This window comes from Geotrypetes seraphini, chromosome 9, assembly GCF_902459505.1.
Source record: "Geotrypetes seraphini chromosome 9, aGeoSer1.1, whole genome shotgun sequence".
NCBI lineage: Eukaryota > Metazoa > Chordata > Amphibia > Gymnophiona > Dermophiidae > Geotrypetes > Geotrypetes seraphini.
In genome coordinates this window covers 160,441,252-160,459,042 of record NC_047092.1, presented here as the reverse complement: position 1 = coordinate 160,459,042, position 17,791 = coordinate 160,441,252, and the positions used below count along the sequence as shown (strand labels likewise).

Genomic DNA, 17,791 nt, shown 5'->3' with positions numbered 1-17,791 from the left:
CATTGTAAGAGGAAAATAATTTTGGGTTCCTGAAGAAGGAGAAGAAGAAACCTCGAAACAGAGCTACGTAGAACCATAGAACCCTATCTCCTGAGTGCAGATTTCAGCGGTGTGAAGTTCCGTTTACTTATTGGGTCGCCGCTTTTTTTGAAAACTTTGCAGCCACCTAAGACTGATCACCTCAGGTTAAGTGTTGTCTATGACTCTGTTTCACTGAAGTTTCCAAGTTAATTCTCTGGGAGTACAAGTGTACATATATATTGCAGCATGTTTAAAACTTCACTTTTATTTCAATTAAGATTTCACTATATCTATATCACTATACAAACTTGACACGAAACAAATCACCTTGGTCATTCTTAGATTCATATGTTCGTTCTGCTCTATAGACACTTCTGCCTCTCTCTCTCTCTCTCTCTGTCTCTCTCTATTTCTCTTTCTCTCTCTCTTCCTTTATCTTTCTCTCTCTTTCTCTTATCCCTCCTGCTTCTCTGTCTTTTTCTGTTCCTTTTCTAAGCAGTTCCAGATACTCTGGATCCTTTTCATTAATCTAGTTCTATTCAAACGATTGTAGATACGAATATTTGATACATGATTTTTATTATGATTCTATGTGTTTGAACTGCTTTCTGTTTATAATTCTTATAATATTCAATAAAATTATTGAACTAAAAAAAAAAAAAAAAAAAAAAAAAGATTTCACTATATCATGCATGATGTATAATTCCTATGATGGTGTGTGTTAGAGAATGAAACGATGATAAAATTAATCATTGAACCTCTCCCCAATAGATAACTACAGGAAACCATCCCGTGTCATTCTTTAGAGTCTATCTTAACCTCAGTCCTTCAACACCAGCATTCTTCAATGCAAGGCAAGTGACTGTGACCATTCATACTCTGATTCTTATGTGAGCCAAGTACAGGATAATGAACCCATTGTGACATCACTGATGAGGCTGGCTCTTAGGAATTGGTGGAATGAGGCATTATGACATCACAGTATCTGCTCTGAATACCAGAGACTGACATTCGTGCCTATCTCAACCTCAGGCCTTCTACACCAGCATTCTTCAATGCAAGGTTGGAGGGTCAGTGATTGTGTCCATTCATACTCTGATTCTTCTCTCTCTCCTTAAAGAATGACATGGGGATGGTTACCCGTGGTTATCTGTGGGGACGGGAATGGTGATGAATTCTGTCACCGTGTCATTCTCTAGTGCAGGGGTAGGGAACTCCGGTCCTCGAGAGCCGTATTCCAGTCAGGTTTTCAGGATGTCCCCAATGAATATGCATTGAAAGCAGTGCATGCAAACAGATCTCATGCATATTCATTGGGGACATCCTGAAAACCCGATTGGAATACAGCACTCGAGGACCGGAGTTCCCTACCCCTGCTCTAATGTGTGCCATTGCATAGTATTAGAGAGAATGACACGGTGACAAAATTTGTCACCGTCTCTGCAGATAACCACGGGAAACCATCCCCATGTCATTCTTTAAGGAGAGAAGGAAGAATGAGAGTATGAATGGGCACAGCCACTAACCCTCAAGCCTTGCATTGAAGAATGCTGGTGTAGAAGGACTGAGGTTGAGATAGACCAGGGGTGCCCAATACATCGATCGCGATCGACTGGTAGATCGCGAAGGCAAAGTGAATCGATCGCGGAGCCCATCCCAGGCTCCGTGATAGACTCGCATTGCCTTCACAATCTATCGGGCTGATCAGCCTTCCTCTCCCTGACGTCAGTGCTGCCATTGGAGAGACCTGGCTGGCCTGGAACTTCTCCGACGGCAGAATTGACGTCTGGGAGAGGAATGCTGTTCGGCCCGAAGCTTCTGCAGGGAGAGCTTGGGGCAGCGGTGGCTTGGGGGCCTGTTCCCCAATGGTGGCAGCAGTACTTTGGGGGAGGGCAGGGAGAAAGAAAGAAAGGGGGCAGACTGGGAGACCGAAGGAAAGAAGGGAAACAGAAAGAAAGAAAGGGGGCATGAAGAGAGAAAAAAAGAAAGGGAGGCAGGGAGAAAGAAAGGGCAGGGAGAGAGGAAGAAAAAGTTGGGGGAGGGAATGAGGTCTGGAGGAGAGGAAGCATACAGGCTGAAAGAAGGGAAAAAATATTGGATGCACAGTCAGAAGAAGAAAGTGCAACCAGAGACTCATGAAATCACCAGACAACAAAGGTAGGAAAAATGATTTTATTTTCAATTTAGTGATCAAAATGTGTCATTTTGAGAATTTATATCTGCTGTCTATATTTTGCACTATGGCCCCCTTTTACTAAACTGCAATAGCGGTTTTTAGCGCAGGGAGCCTATGAGCGTCGAGAGCAGCGCAGCTCCCTGCACTAAAAACTGCTATCGCGGTTTAGTAAAAAGGGAGGGGGTATATTTGTCTATTTTTGTACGGTTGTTACTGAGGTGACAGTGCATAGAGTCATCTGCCTTGACCTCTTTGAAAAAAACTTCGGAATATAAATGATAATTAACATTTTCTCTGCGTACAGTGTGCTTTGCGTTTTTTTAAAATTTTATTGTTGGTAGATCATTTTGACTTGGTCATTTTAAAAGTAGCTCGCAAGCCCAAAAAGTGTGGGCACCCCTGAGATAGACAGTAAAGAATGACATGGGATGGTTTCCCCCAGTTATCCGTGAAGACGGTGACTGTGACAAATTCTGTCAGCATATCATTCTCCACTTTAGTCTTATGCTTCTGGTGGAGAGAGGAGGCAGAGAGAGCTCCCTGGATGGAGGCCTTTTGATTTTGTGATTTGTCCAGGGGAGTATCTAGGATCTACACTAAAAAAGGCAATATACGATCAGATGTTGAAAGCCTAACAGTGATCACTGGCCAGTGCAACTAGAGAATGACACGGTGACAAAATTCATCACCGTTCCCGTCCCCGTGGATAACCGCGGGAAACCATCTTCATGTGTTTCTTTAAGGAGAGAGGGAAGAATCAGAGTATAATTGGGCACAACCACTGACCCGCAAGCTTTGCTTTGAAGAATGCTGGTGTAGAAGGTCTAAGGTTGAGATAGACACTACAGAATGACAGTCTCTGGTATCCAGAGCAGATATTGTGATGTCATAATGCCTCAATTCCACCAGTGCCTAAGAACCAATCACATCAGTGATATCACAATGGCTTCATTATCCTTGGCTCACATAAGCACAGCCACTGACCCGCAAGCTTTGCTTTGAAGAATGCTGGTGTAGAAGGACTGAGGCTGAAATAGACACTGAAAAATGACATGGGATTATTTCCCACGGTTATCCGCGGGGACGGGAACGGTGATGAATTTTGTCACCGTGTCATTCTCTAAGTGCAACCACACGAGGGGAAGGAATAGCAGATGGTATGCAGTGGTGTAGCGAGAGTGAGCGGCGCCCGGGGCGGTGGTGCCCCCCCTCTTCCCCACCCCCACCACGCACGCACGCAGACGACACCAAACTATTTAGTGGAGTTAGGACTAAAGAGGACTGTGAAGATTTAGAAAGGGACCTGAACAAACTAGGAGAGTGGGCGACGAGATAGTAGATGAAGTTTAATGTAGATAAATGTAAAGACTTGCATGTAGGAAACAGAAACCCGAAGTACAGCTATACGATTGGAGGGCTGGTAATGGGTGAAAGTACCCTAGAAAAGGACTTGGGGGTAATAGTGGACAAGACAATGAAGCCGTCGGCACAGTGCTCAGCGGCCTCTAAGAAGGCGAATAGAATGCTGGGTACTATCAAGAAAGGTATTACAACCAGAACAAAGGAAATTATCCTGCAGTTGTGACAGGCGATGGTGCGCCTGGAGTACTGCGTCCAGTATTGGTCGCCGTACCTTAAGAAAGATATGGCGATACTCGAGAGGGTCCAGAAAAGAGCGACACGATTGATAAAAGGTATGGAAAACCTTTCATATGCTGAAAGATTAGAGAAACTGAGGCTCTATTCCCTGGAAAAGCGGAGACTTAGAGAGGACATGATAGAGACTTACAAGATCATGAAGGGCATGGAGAAAGTGGAGAGGGACAGATTCTTCAAACTTTCAAAAACTACAAGAACAAGAGGGCATTCAGAAAAATTAAGAGGGGACGGATTCAGAACCAATGCTAGGAAGTTCTTCACCCAAAGGGTGGTGGACAGCTGAAAAGTGCTTCCGGAGGGTGTGATAGGACAGAGTATGGTATTGGGGTTCAAGAAGGGATTAAATAATTTCCTGAAAGAAAAGGGGATAGAAGGGTATAGATAGAGGATTACTATACAGGTCCTGCACCTGATGGGCCGCCGCGTGAGCGGACTACTGGGCATGATGGACCTCTGGTCTGACCCAGCAGAGGCACTGCTTATGTTCTTATGTTCCCCATCCCATTTTAACTTCGGCACCAGCCACCACCAACTTACCGCCCATGTCGGCATCGGCGCTCTCTCCGATGTCACTTGCTAGGCGCGGGTCTCGGAAGTGATGTCAAGAGAAAGCGCGAAGCTGACGCAGGCAGTAAGTTGGTGGCTGCTGGCGCCAAACTTAAAAAGATACGTGGAAAGGAAGAGGTGTGTGCGTGGCAGGGGAAGGTGGAGGAGGATTGCTGACATCCTGAGGAAGATGGCACACGGTGAGGACCGCCCCCTCGTCCTCCCTTTACTATGCCACTGATGGTATAAATGGGCATTTGATCTTCATTTGCCATCATTTTGTATGTTTCTACTAATCTATATAATAAAACGCTAGCTGCGCATGCGCACTCGAACTTTTGTGTTCTGTATTCCCTTTTCCATGTTCTGTAGGTCCATGGCCAAGCAGGAGTGCGCATGCGCGAGTCCCCAGCTCCTACCTACACTCGCAGCACTGGCCGCCATTGCTGGACTCCCTGCTCTTCGGTCTCACTTCTCCCGACGTCTTGCCGCCCCTCCCCCTTCCCGTGGTCCCGACTCCAAACCTGCCTACTCCAGCAGCCTGCAGTACTCTGCACACGCTGCTTCGGGCCCTTCTACTGCCCTGATTTACTCTGGCATGTCTCTGATGACATCATCAGAGACGTGACAGAGTTAAATCAGGGCAGTAGAAGGCCCCGAAGCAGCGTGTGCAGAGTGCTGCAGACTGGAGTCGGCAGGTTTGTCGGGACCGCGGGAAGGAAAAGGAAGTGGGGGAGGCGGCAATGGACTAAAGAAGCTGGCTAGACCGTGAGAAGGGAAGGGGAGGAAGGGAAAACGCTGCTGCTGCACAGGGAAGTGGTGTGGAGGGAGGGAAATGGAGAGGGAGGGAATGCTGCTGTGGCTGCACAGGGAAGTGGGGGGGGGGGAGAGAAATGCTGCTGCATAGGAGGCTGGGAGAGAGACAGACAGATAGAAAGAAAGATAGACAGCGAGAGGAAGGGAGACAGAAAGAAAAGAAGAAAGACACAGGGGCAGGGAGAGACAGAAAGACAGACAGACAAAGGGGGCCAGGGAGAGAGACAGACAGAAAGAAAGATATCGGGAGGGAGAGAGAGACAGAAATAAAAAAAGACAGACAGACATATATTCTAGCACCAGTTAATGTAACGGGTTTAATGACTAGTTGTTATATAACTATAAGAAACAAATATAGCTTATGAGACACCAACTACATACATTTTCTCCTCCTGCTAAATCCCATGAAAAGTTTCCATACTGCTTTGTCATACACTGTGACAACTCTTTAAACTGTTTTGCTGAACCTTGAGTCCACCAGTCCACGAGGTCTCCGTTCTCATTAAAATTTCTGCCTGTAATACACAAACTAATACATATATTTAAGCAGTAAAAAAATAAAAAAAATTAAAGCAGGAGTGCACTGAAGATAAAAGAGTATTCTCATTTCGGTCAGCTATGGGTGCCATTTATTAACATCATATTTTTAAATGCCATTAATGCATGCTGTTTGCTTTAGGGCCCATTGGAAAAAAAAAAATTTTGGACCTATGGAAATAATGCACATTGTTAATAAATAACTCCCTCAACGGAGAGAAGTATATTTGTGCCATCAAAATTTATGAGGGCAATTTCAAAATTAGGTTAAGCAAAAATTCCCCTCCATACACACCTACACAAGTATACCCAGGGAATGTAAGGTTACCAGTTGTCTGGGAAAACCTGGACATGTCCTCTTTTAGAGTACTGTCTGGGTGCCCGGATGGACTTTCCAAAACCCAGCAGTATGTCTGGGTTTTGGAAAGCTCTGACCATGTCTGGAGGGCTCCCTGAGCATGCACGGGTGATGCCACACGTGCCTATGCATGCTCGGAGGCCCTCGGACGCAGCGAAAAGTTGGTGAGCATGCCCAACTTGGGCCTCAGCAATTTACACCTGGTTTCGGCAGGCATAGATCTAGTTAGGGAGTAGGCATTGACACTAAATGTGATTCTATAAAGGGTGCATGCCCTTTATTGAATCATGCTTAGCACCTATCTCTTCCAGTGCCTGTGTTTGAGTGCCATTGATGCCTACTTTTATGCCAAACCCTTTAGATCAGGGGGTCCCCAAAGTCTCTCCTTGAGGGCCAAAATCCAGTTGGGTTTTCAGGATTTCCCCAATGAATATGCATTGAAAGTAGTGCATGCACATAGATCTCATGCATATTCATTGGGGAAATCTTGAAAACCCGACTGGATTCGGCCCCTTATGTTGGTGTGTGCTTGTCTGCATTATGGCCCTTGTATACACATATTATTCCCTTTTATAGATTGTTGTCAAATGCATCGCCCGTGATACAAGGGCTGACTGAAAAGTGATGAGACTGCCTCTGGTTTTCTTTCCAATATGTTAGACGTGGCAACACTGTGCTGGTTTTTGGGACTCTCGTACATCGGCGTTTCTGAACCTGCAGTTGGACTTCCGTAGTCTTCATTGTTGGGTCACAGCGAGAGGAAGAACTTCATATGTTTCGTCATGGCAGATGAGGAAGACGTGTCTGTGAGATTACGCCAGAGGTGTATGATTGAATTTTGTGTTAAACTTGGAAAGAGCGGTAATGAAACTCTTGAAATGTTACTGCAAGAATAGGGTGGTGAAACAGCCATGCTGTTCCTCATCTGCCATGACAAAACGTACCAAGTTCTTCCTCTCGCTGTGACCCAGCAATGAAGACAGAAATGTCAATGTGTGAAGAACCAGCACAGCATTGCCACGCCTACTTCTTGGAAAGAAAACCAGAGGCAGTTTCATTACTTTTCAATCAGCCCTCATATATATGCATGTAGATGCCTTTCTATGCATGTCCATAGCACACAAAGTAACCTTCTTTATATCCCACCTTTTGATAGATAATATTATGGATTCTGTAGATCTCCATACATAGAAGCTACAAGTACTATGTCTTTTCTGTTTTTGCCATCTTTTGATAGGCCATGATGAAACTATAGTGTTTGTGTTTGATTTATCGGAAGGAATATTCAAGCACTGTTTGAAAAAGAAACTAGATTAAACTTTGAATGGGAGAGATTTCATGAAATGAAGATATTTTTCTCAATTATTTTAGGCTTTTTCTCTAACGTCTTAAATTCAGCTGAGTAGCCACTCAGCAATTCAGCTGTGGAGCCTGCAAACAAGCAGGATATGCCCATAATACAGTAAGAAAAATCTGTAGCCACGCCACCCTACCATAATCGTCAAATCCATGTGTGATTTCATGACCAATAACCATGCCGATACCACCGTAATTTAATGAGTTTGACTGTGATGCGCTGAAGAATGGTGGCTGTAAAACACCTGCGGGAAAAACTAGATAAAGAATGAAAATTCAGTATCTTGTTGCAATGGTCCTTCAGATTTCAGAGCGTAACGTCTCCATTTAATTGATAATCCCTTCCACTTAAATGTGTGTCAACTTTTCTGGCATTTTCTTTAAACAAATTTTTTCACATATTGATGCTGCAAGAACTATGCAGTCTCCAGTAAAGTGATATATCTTTAGGCAAATAAAACTTGTTTTGATTTGTGAGGAACTTATTCTTTTTTTTAACTCTTTATTAATTTTCCATTCAAAAACAGTGCATTAAAATATACATACAATTGACTTCAAGACAGCACTTACAATCGATCAAAGAAATGCTACAAAACATTCCCCCCCCCCTAAATCAAGAACAAAAACAAAGTAGAAATCATAAACAGCACTTTCATTTGGTCAACGAATATGAGAAAATATAATATCCCCCCTCCCTGGATGTGTAAATCAAATAGGAAATAAGGGGATAAATGAGGAACTTATTCTAACGCAGCTTAGTTTTAGAAATTAAGGTTACAGAAATCTAACCCCTGGGATGATATGTACTGATGGATGTTTGTGTTAACACCTTTGCTAAACAGGTGTTAAGATAGTCATTAGCTAACGCTAGTGTACTAACCAGTGTTAACTTAGACTAGCTCATCAATATTCATGCTAACATGCATGTAGGTAAAGGCATAATAATCAAAAGAGTGCTGGAAATAATATGAGTATTGCAGTTTGCGCTGGTTAATGCATCAAAGGATTTCACGTACAGGTAGATTTAAAATTTGCCATTAATGGGCTGCTGCAGTGCAAAATCATGAAAAACAACTCATTTATGCCAAAAACCAGTGTGTAAAAGGGCCTTATGGGCTTATTTTCACACACACACACATAAAATACGCACCTCTGAAGTTGTAATTATTTTTTTCAAAGCTGTTCAGAAAAAAAAGGCAATATGCACCTTGGTAACAGTTATTTACAGCTGAAGGTCTCCTGGTTTTCTCCTTAAGGTCCTGGCAGGCAGTGGCATAGTAAGGGTGGGGCGGACCGCCACGGGTGCCATCTTGGAGGGGGCGCTGGCACCTCTCCTCCTCTCTGCCTCCTTACCTCTTTGGTTTTTCGATGGCACGAGCAGCATCGCCAACCTGATGCTCGTGCCAGCCTCAGCTCACCCTCTGAAGTCACTTTCTGAGGACCCAAATGTAATGTTTTGTGTTTTTGTACTGTCTAGTCTATTTTGGGTCCAGGGTTCAGGCCTCAGAGGCAGTGGGACATAAGATGATGAGACAAGAGCTAAGTGTTGCATAACAAGTAAATTTTATAGGAATAGGCTTTTACAAATATAGAGTATAAATTAGATTTAGAGCTGCTTCTGTGGGTGTATAAGAAAATGTGGCTGCCCTTCTGATAATGGCTGAGGAGGGGTGTATGTCTGTGTGGGTGTATGAGAGAGCAGAACAGAAAGAGTCTGTGACTTGCCTGAATGAATGGTGGGTGGTTGTATGTCTGAATGGCGGAAGAATAGGTGTGAAAAGGCAGAGAGGAAGTGAAAGGTCACTTGGACACACAAAGACAGAGGTGTGAAGAAGGTACACGAGTTTTATTTATAGCATGCCGGACCCTTGTGCAGTGAACAGCCTGCTTACAAGAGTGTTAGAAACAGGAAATGCACAGACTTTTATGCCCTTTTCACTAAGCATATGCAAACCAATATATGCAAAAACTACAATTTTCATTTGTTACTTCTATAACTTTCTACAATTATTATTGGTCCTAAGCCAGCACTTGTGATAGGTTCACTTATAGTCCTATAGGAAGCTAGTTCATTTATCTGCTTATTTAAGCCTTGTAGTTCTAAATGTTACATGTTCAGGAGGGCAGGGTACATCATGTCTCAAACTCTTATCTATTTAGCTTACAATGTGGTAAGGCAGGGACATACATTTCAAGCAGATGATGTCAGTAGATTGTACACTGTTTCCAGCTATGTAGGCCAGAGCAGTATTTCAAACAACAGTTAACCATTTCATGACCCTTTAGAAGGACCAAGAAAGAAGAAGGGGCAAGGGGTTTGAAGACTACGAGTATCTTTATAGATTTGACGTGTTCCCAAAATAGTAACTTCCAGTATCTTCCTCCATCACCATTTGGTATCTCTTTGAAACAATGGCTTTTAATTGACAAGAGGAGTGACCCTTCAAGAGTAGCGCCTTATAGATTCGCACACAGCCAGATAGCTGGAGCCTATTTGTGTCTGAAGTCCTTAAGCACCTGACCTTGCCACATCTTTTGAAGTCTAGAGCTTTGCAGAATACTCCCCAGTACTATGAAAAAGGTTCATTATTAATCTCAAGTATTGGTCTTTTAGGAGTCAATTAGTGGCATTTTAAGTAAAATTTCTTTTCAGCATTATAAAATTCACTTAGATTCTATAATTGGCGCCTAAAAAATAATAGACGCCTAGAGTTAGGCACCTATTGCTTGCCAATCACTGTTAGGCGTCCATTACAGAATCTTGCTTAGAGGCGCCTAACTTAAAACTTAGGTACCTGTAATGTAGGCCAGGATTTTAACGGCCTACATTAAAGGTGCCTAAGGCCTATAGAGAATTGTGCCTATTGGTGCCTAACTCTTTCTCCACCCCTAAACACACCTACTTTGGTGTTAGGCGTCTCTAGGCGCCATGCGATAGATACCTATCATTTGTAGAATTGTGCCTAAGAAGATAGACACCTGTCTCCCAATTAAATTTTATTTTTTTTCCATTATGAGCTTGTTAAAGCTCATTATTGAAGCCAATTTACTAATTAAGTTAGGTGCCTCATAAAGTCCCTCCATTATTTTCTACACTCCAGTTTCACACCTCATGCTTTAATCTGCCATCCAAGCTGGCACAGTCCTGCTCAGGGCAGGATTAATTCATCGAGGGCCCCTAGGCACCCAAGTGCACTGGGCCCCCTGCCCCGCCCCACCCCACCATGCGCCCAAGTGGAAACAGGAAGCTGCGTCCGAGGGAAGCTTTGGGCAAGCAGCACCGCTTGCACAATTACAGTTCCCGTTGCCTTTCTTACCCGCGTTGCTTGCTTGTCTTACTTTCCGTCGATGGGGGGCCTGCGTTGCCGATCGATGCTGGAGGGGCCCATCACTGTTTGGAAAAAACAATGTTGATGCCCTCCTTCATCGGGCCCCCCCTGACCATTTTGGGCCCTAGGCACGTGCCTACTTGGCATATTGGTTAATCCTGCCCTGGTCCTGCTTCTGAGTGCTCTCAAGGCTCCCCCAGAATAATCTCCATCCCGAAATCTAAGACTCAACTAGTCTACCTCACAGCTCTCATACTCATGGACTGTTCCATTTTTTCCCCTATACTCTGAATAAGGTTCCATGTAAATCAAAATGCATATTGGTCGGCAGGTAGGTATGAAAAATGGTAACTAGAAATCTGCTTAAAAGAGCTTCAAGAAATAATAATCCTAATAATAAATAAATAAATAATGTGTGTGTGTTAGTAATCTTTACCTATTTGATTTCTGCTTGGAGAGTAGAAGGCATTAACTACAGCAGCACCGGTTATCCACCTGTGTAAAAGTAAATAATATGATTATACAACCTCAGCAAACTAGGTAGAAAAGCTCTGAGGTATATGCTAGATCAGGAGTTGCTAACCAGTGGCTCTTCTTGCATGTGGCTGCATCTCTCCGGGGCCCGACCCTTTAATCTCCCAATCGCACAATACCCACCCCCCACCCCCAGACCTACTGAAGTACCTGATGATCCAGCGGCGGTCTTTGTGGCAAGAGCACAGCCCTATCACTCCTGCCTCCTCGCAGCAGCCTTCTAAAATAGCTGCTGTGACCTCTTGCAGCTGCTTGTGGCATTTTCTGAGGTACCGCGAGCTGCCGTGAGAGGCCACGGCAGCCATTTTAGAAGCCAGCTGTGAGGCGGGAGGAGCGAGCAGGCTGCGCTCCTGCCACAAAGATCCCCTCTGGACTACCAGGTACTTCAGTAGCTCTGAGGGAAGGGGGGGGGGGAGAAGATTAAAGGGTTGGGGCCTAGAGAGAGGAGAGAACCTTGGCTAAGGGTTGATGAGAGGTACAGAGACCTGCGAGGGGGTTGGAAGGGAGAGAAGCTACATTTTGTGGCTCTTTGTAAATCTTGAGTCAAACATTTTGGATAAATTGGCTTGTTGCTGTAAAAAGGTTGCCGCCCCCCTGTGCTAGATGAATATAGTGTATAGAAAATCCATTGAATCAGTGTGTCTGAGACTTGATCATTTTCTGCTCATTAACGCTGGCTTTTGCAAAGCTGTGGTAGAGATTTCTACCGTGGGCCAGCGAGGTAAATGCTCCGACGCTCATAGGAATTCTGTGAGCGTTGGAGCATTTACCTTGCCAGCCCGTGGTAAAAACCTCTACCGCGGCTTTGTAAACGGAGTCCTAAATGTTTCAAAATCACAGTAAAAACAAACAGTGACTCATACACATTAGGTGGGGGGAGGGGGAGAGAGGCCTAAATTTAAGAGCCAATAGTCTGCCACATTTATAGTGTAATAGTGCTTACTCATGTGATCGACATCAATAATTGGCAGTTATGTGCATTTAAACAGTAAACCTATTCTATATGGATGGATCATGTCAGTGAGTCAGCCACTGACTCATGGCAACATGCACAATGAGGAATTGCCCCCTGTGACATCATCACATGTGCAGACTTCCTCCCTGCCCGGCGTGATTTGCGGAGGCTTTTCAAAACCCGGACCAAAGTACCAGGTTTTGAAAAGCTGTCCGGATCCCGGACATGTCCAGGGGAAATTCAGACTTAAGGTAACCCTACCCGGGTGGTCTCCCAACCAGGTACGTCCCTGCTTAGCTTCTGATGGTAAGAGCAGACCTATTCAGGGCAGCCTTCCATATATGATACCTAAAAAACTGATGCTGAAAGGGACAGCGGCACAATTCTATAAAATATCTCTGAAGACTGGCACAGTTTATAGAATCACGCTTAGCACCCATACGTGCGACTAACATTTAGGCCAATGAAAAGCAGTTGTTCAATGCTGGTACCCGGATGTGACCTGGCATTGAGTATCTGGGGACAAAACCAGCAGCAGCCATAACATGCTGACCACTGCTGGCTGAGTATTTAGCCCATATGCCTTAGGAAAGTTAAACAAAATCTTCAGCCTAGGAGACAATGCTCATGAACATAAATCTATATTTTTTATTTATATATTTTATTTTTTATTTATATATATATATTTTTTATTTATTTATTTATATATATATATACACACATATACAGTAGTACCTTGGATTACGAGCATAATCCGTTCCGGGAGCATGCTCGTAATCCAAAATGCTCGTTTATCAAAGCGAGTTTCCCCATAGAAAATAATGGAAACTTGCTTTGATGCGTCCCCCCCCGAGAACCGGCATTGCTCCCCTTGAAGCCCCCCTCCCTGCGATCCGGCACCCCCCCTGCCTCGAACCGGCACCCCCGCCACGATCCAATCCCCCCTCCCCGACATGATTGGGCACCCCCCGCCACGATCCGACCCCCCCGACACGATTGGGCACCCCATCGCCACGATCCGACATCCCCCCCGACACAATTGGGCACCCCCCCGCCGCTTCTTACCCTCATCTGGGCACTCTTGAAGCTCGGCCTCCTCGTCTGCTAGGCCTTGAGCATCTGAGCATGCTCAAGGCCTGCGAGTTCACGTTCTGAACGTGAACGTGAACTTGCAGCAGCAGACGAAGAGGCCGAGCTTCAAGATTGCCCAGATGAGGGTAAGAAGCGGCGGGGGGGTGCCCAATTGTGTCGGGGGGGGGGATGTCGGATCGTGGCGGGGGGTGCCCAATCGTGTCGGGGGGGGGTCGGATCGTAGCGGGGGGATGCCCAATTGTGTCGGGGGGGGGGTCGGATCGTGGCGGGAGGGTGTCGGATCGCGGGGGGGTACCGGATTGCGGGGGGGGGGGGTGCTCGTAAATCGAGCCATGCTCGGTTTCCGAGGCACCGATTTTGCAAATGTTTTGCTCGTCATGCAAAACACTCGCAAACCGGTGCACTCGTAAACCGAGGTACCACTGTATATATATATATATTTATATATATTTATTTTTTATTGATATATTTTCTCCAAAGGGAATTCAGAATGGTTAACATGAATTTATTCAGGTATTCAAGCATTTTCCCCGTCTGTCCTGGTGGGATCACAATCCATCTAATGTACCTGGGGCAATGGGGGGATTAAGTGACTTGCCCAGGGTCACAAGGAGCAGCGTGGGTTTGAACCCACAACCTCAAGGTGCTGAAGCTGTAACTTTAACCACTGTAACACTTTAGAAATCAAAATATAGTAAAAGTGAGCCATTTTGACATCACTGAAGAGGTTGGCTCTTAGGCATTGGTGGAATGAGGCATTATGATGTCACAATACCAGCTCTGGTTATCAGAGGCTGAAGCTTTTCACACTATTTATTCAATTTTCTATACCATTCTTCTAGGGGAGCTCAGAACGGTTTACATGAATTTATTTAGGTATACAAACATTTTTCTCTGTCTATCCCAATGGGCTCACAATCTCTCTAATGTACCTGGGGCAATGGGGGAATTAGGTGACTTACCCAAGGTCACAAGGAGTGTGGGTTTGAGCTTTAACCACCATACCACACACGTGGTCTAGCGGTTAGAGCTTCTGCCTTAGCACCCCAAGGTTATGGGTTCAAGCCCAGCATGATCCCTGAGGTTGTGAGTTCAATCCCAGCATGCTCTCTGGTGACCCTCAGTAAGTCATCTAACCCTCCAGGCACCATAGCTAGATTAAGAGCCCACTGGGACAGACAGGGGAAATACCTAGACTACCTGAGAGCCTATGTTGTGTCAACCCTATGACCCGTTACACAGAAATAGCAGTATATCAAGCACTGAACAAGCATAAATGTTCCATCCTAGTGTACTGGAAAAGATGTCAGAGAAAACGAGTGTTTTGACCATGAGGAAAAGCAGACCTAGACCTAAAAATCTACTTCAACAACATGGCAGCAATTTTATACTTTAGCACCTCAGTACTGAATGGCGCCCTGCGCAATTTAAATTCCACATAAAAATATATTTTCCTTTTTGGTACATCATTGCTGCTCATGTTGTGTTAGTTCTATATATTATATAATATAAAAAATAGTTGGTAAGAATTATCTTGGATAAATCAGCATTGGAGGCAGGTGGCACTTTAAGGAGAATCAAAGAGACACTCCAAAAAATAAGAGGAATAAGAATTAACTAAAAGGTTCAGAACGGGCTTAATTTTCCCTCCGAGTAACCAAAAGCCCCGGACAGGTATTCATGAGTGAACTAGCACTTAGAACAATGTCTAAATAAATCCTGCCCCGTACATCATATGACCTTAAGTAAATAAATATAAAGTGCAAACGTGCATCCGATGTGGGAACCAAGAAAAAAATGCCAAAATATGTCCAAAGAACCCCAAAACTCAATAAAAAGGAAGAAAAAAAGACGAAAAAACCTCAAAATCATAAAAATGGGAACGAATATCCCCCACGTGTGAAACCACATATAAGAAAAAAAGTCCCAAAAGTCATAAGAGAAAAGTTCAATAGTTCATATGAAGGTTCATATTAAATCCATCTCCAATACATGTGCAATGTGATTTCCAATATAGTGAATAGTTCTATATATTGTCAGGAAGTACAGTACATAAAAGCAAAATGCTATTTAAAAATATAATTTTCGTTTATATCACATACTCCTCTTTATCCACCGGTTCTCTGAGCTTCTTAAGTGATTTCTTTATGTTAAATACTGTATTTTGAAGTATGTTCTCAAAGTATTCATCCTCCTTATAGTTCAACTAAAAACAAGAGGAAAATCAAACTTTAGTAAATTGTATTTAAGCAGGGCAGTGCATGGGGAGGGCAGAAATGGGCTTTTTATCTCCATCAGAAAACAGAGGAGGATGACCCAAGTTTCCACAGAGAGCAATGGCTAACCAAAATGAAAACAGAACTGTGGAAACCAACAATGTTCAAAATCCTTGTTTTATTTCTTCAGTAACATAAAATACTGTCCACGTGGGTATAAAATGGACCCAACACGGGCCGTGTTTCGGCAGAATTGCCTTCCTCAGTGGGTCCAACAAATGATGTAGCAAACCTTGTAAAGCCAAAAGAAGCTTATTCTACAAATGTGGAGAAATCACATAAAAACCTACGAAGCCATAATTTGTGGTACAATATTGCATATTAAGCCTTCTTTAGATAGATATAAAAGCCGGCTCTTCTTAATTATGACCGGAATAGCCATCTAGATAAGTGGTTCCCAACCCTGTCTTGGAGGACCACCAGGCCAATCGGGTTTTCAGGATAGCCCTAATGAATATGCATGGAGCAGATTTGAATGCCTTTCACTTCCATTATATACAAATCTCTCTCATGCATATTCATTAGGGCTAGCCTGAAAACCCGATTGGCCTAGTGGTCCTCCAGGACAGGGTTGGGAACCACTGATCTAGATGATTACACTTAACTGGAAGAGTTACAACAGACTGAATTACACATTTTGGTGGGCAAATATTTGTTCCATGTATAAATATGAGAGAATTAATGCGGAGTGTTTGGGGTCTAGCATGATGTTCAATGAGGTGTGGAGCCCATTGACTGCATATGACGTAGGACGCTGCCAAAGTACTTTATAATCAGTTTATTCGCCGACCATGTCAGCGATTCTCAATATACAACAATATGAGGATAAGATCTGCGGATACTAATACTTGTAAGTACATTGTGCTAGTTAAAACATGGTAGTGCAAACCCTTATAATACTTTATAATCTAAGTTATGTTATTAGCACTGGAAAGGTGGGTGATGTCCTTGAGTTTTTGGGATTGCTAAAGGTATTTATCTGTAATATTGCAATAATATATGCATATGCAGTGTAATAAACTAAACTAAAACTAAACTAAATCTTGGGTTTATATACCGCGCCATCTCCACATTTGTGGAGCTCGGCACGGTTTACAAGAATTGTAATGAGAAAGGAACTCCAAGGGAGGGATGGGTGAAGGTCAGAGAGGGGAGAATGTTAGCGGGCTGGGTAATAGTTATGTGAGGAAGGGAGGGAGACAAGGATCGGTAATGTATTAATTTTGTGTATTTTCAGTGTGTTATGTAAAATGCTCATGTTTAATATAGTTGTATTGCACTGTCAAAATTTGAAAATCAATAAAGAATTTTTTAAAAACCCAAACAAACGAGAAATCACACCAAGTACTGCTGTGCGACGATGGCCATTTTTCAAAAAGCGCCCGCACTCTTCGTCAACATACCTACTTGAACCCACGTATCTCTCCTGCTGATGCCACTTCCTTAACAAGACACCCGGAATTGACGTCAGCGGGAGAGATGACGCAATCGCAAGGAGCATGTTAAAGTTGTTCTTGGTGAACAACTAGAGACATGGGGAAAGGGAATGGGGGGGTGCTAGCGCCCCCACCAACATGGCACCCGGGTACTGCACTATATCTCACTTTAGAACTATCCTTCAAAATCTTTAAATCTCAGCTAAAAGCCTATTATTTCACACTGGCTTTCAATTCATTCTCTGATAATATCTGATGTTTAGATTCTCAGTTAGATAAACTGTAGCAGAAATCCTCACATTTTCTATCGGAACTGAAATTTCTCCTACCTTTACCGACTGTTATCAACCTTTCCCTGTAATTCTTTATGCTTTGTAACTCTTCCCTCCCATGTTTTCCTTTTGTAACTGTGAGTTTTGTTTGACTTTTGTTCGTTCGTTTTTTGTTTTTTTTTGCAAATAATTTTTATTGAGAAAGCAGTCAATACAAACAACAAGGCCCAGGCAGATATAATTCTTTCTTTTTCCCAACCCCCGTTTTTATTGCAAACCGCATAGGATTTTACTTCTGTTAATCTTTGCAGTCTGCCAAATAAACTAAACTAAACCAAAACAATGTTTGTAAAATGATACATGTATCATCTTAAAATGTAAGAGGATACAAAACAATTTGTCTGGTGTGCATGCAGTCCTGAAAAAAA

The 17,791-nt window shown here is 43.6% G+C and overlaps 1 protein-coding gene across 1 annotated transcript in view; it reads right to left on the bottom strand.

Moving 5' to 3' along the window:
- The window catches only part of MME (membrane metalloendopeptidase), a 124,034-nt gene that overhangs the window by 11,862 nt on the left and 94,381 nt on the right, over positions 1 to 17,791 (bottom strand). The window contains exons 16-19 of the mRNA XM_033957987.1: positions 15,482 to 15,585; positions 11,235 to 11,293; positions 7,607 to 7,726; positions 5,600 to 5,733 (exon numbers count right to left, since the gene is read on the bottom strand). Coding sequence (XP_033813878.1) covers positions 5,600 to 5,733; positions 7,607 to 7,726; positions 11,235 to 11,293; positions 15,482 to 15,585 — 417 coding nt within the window. The remainder of the gene's footprint in view (positions 1 to 5,599; positions 5,734 to 7,606; positions 7,727 to 11,234; positions 11,294 to 15,481; positions 15,586 to 17,791) is intronic.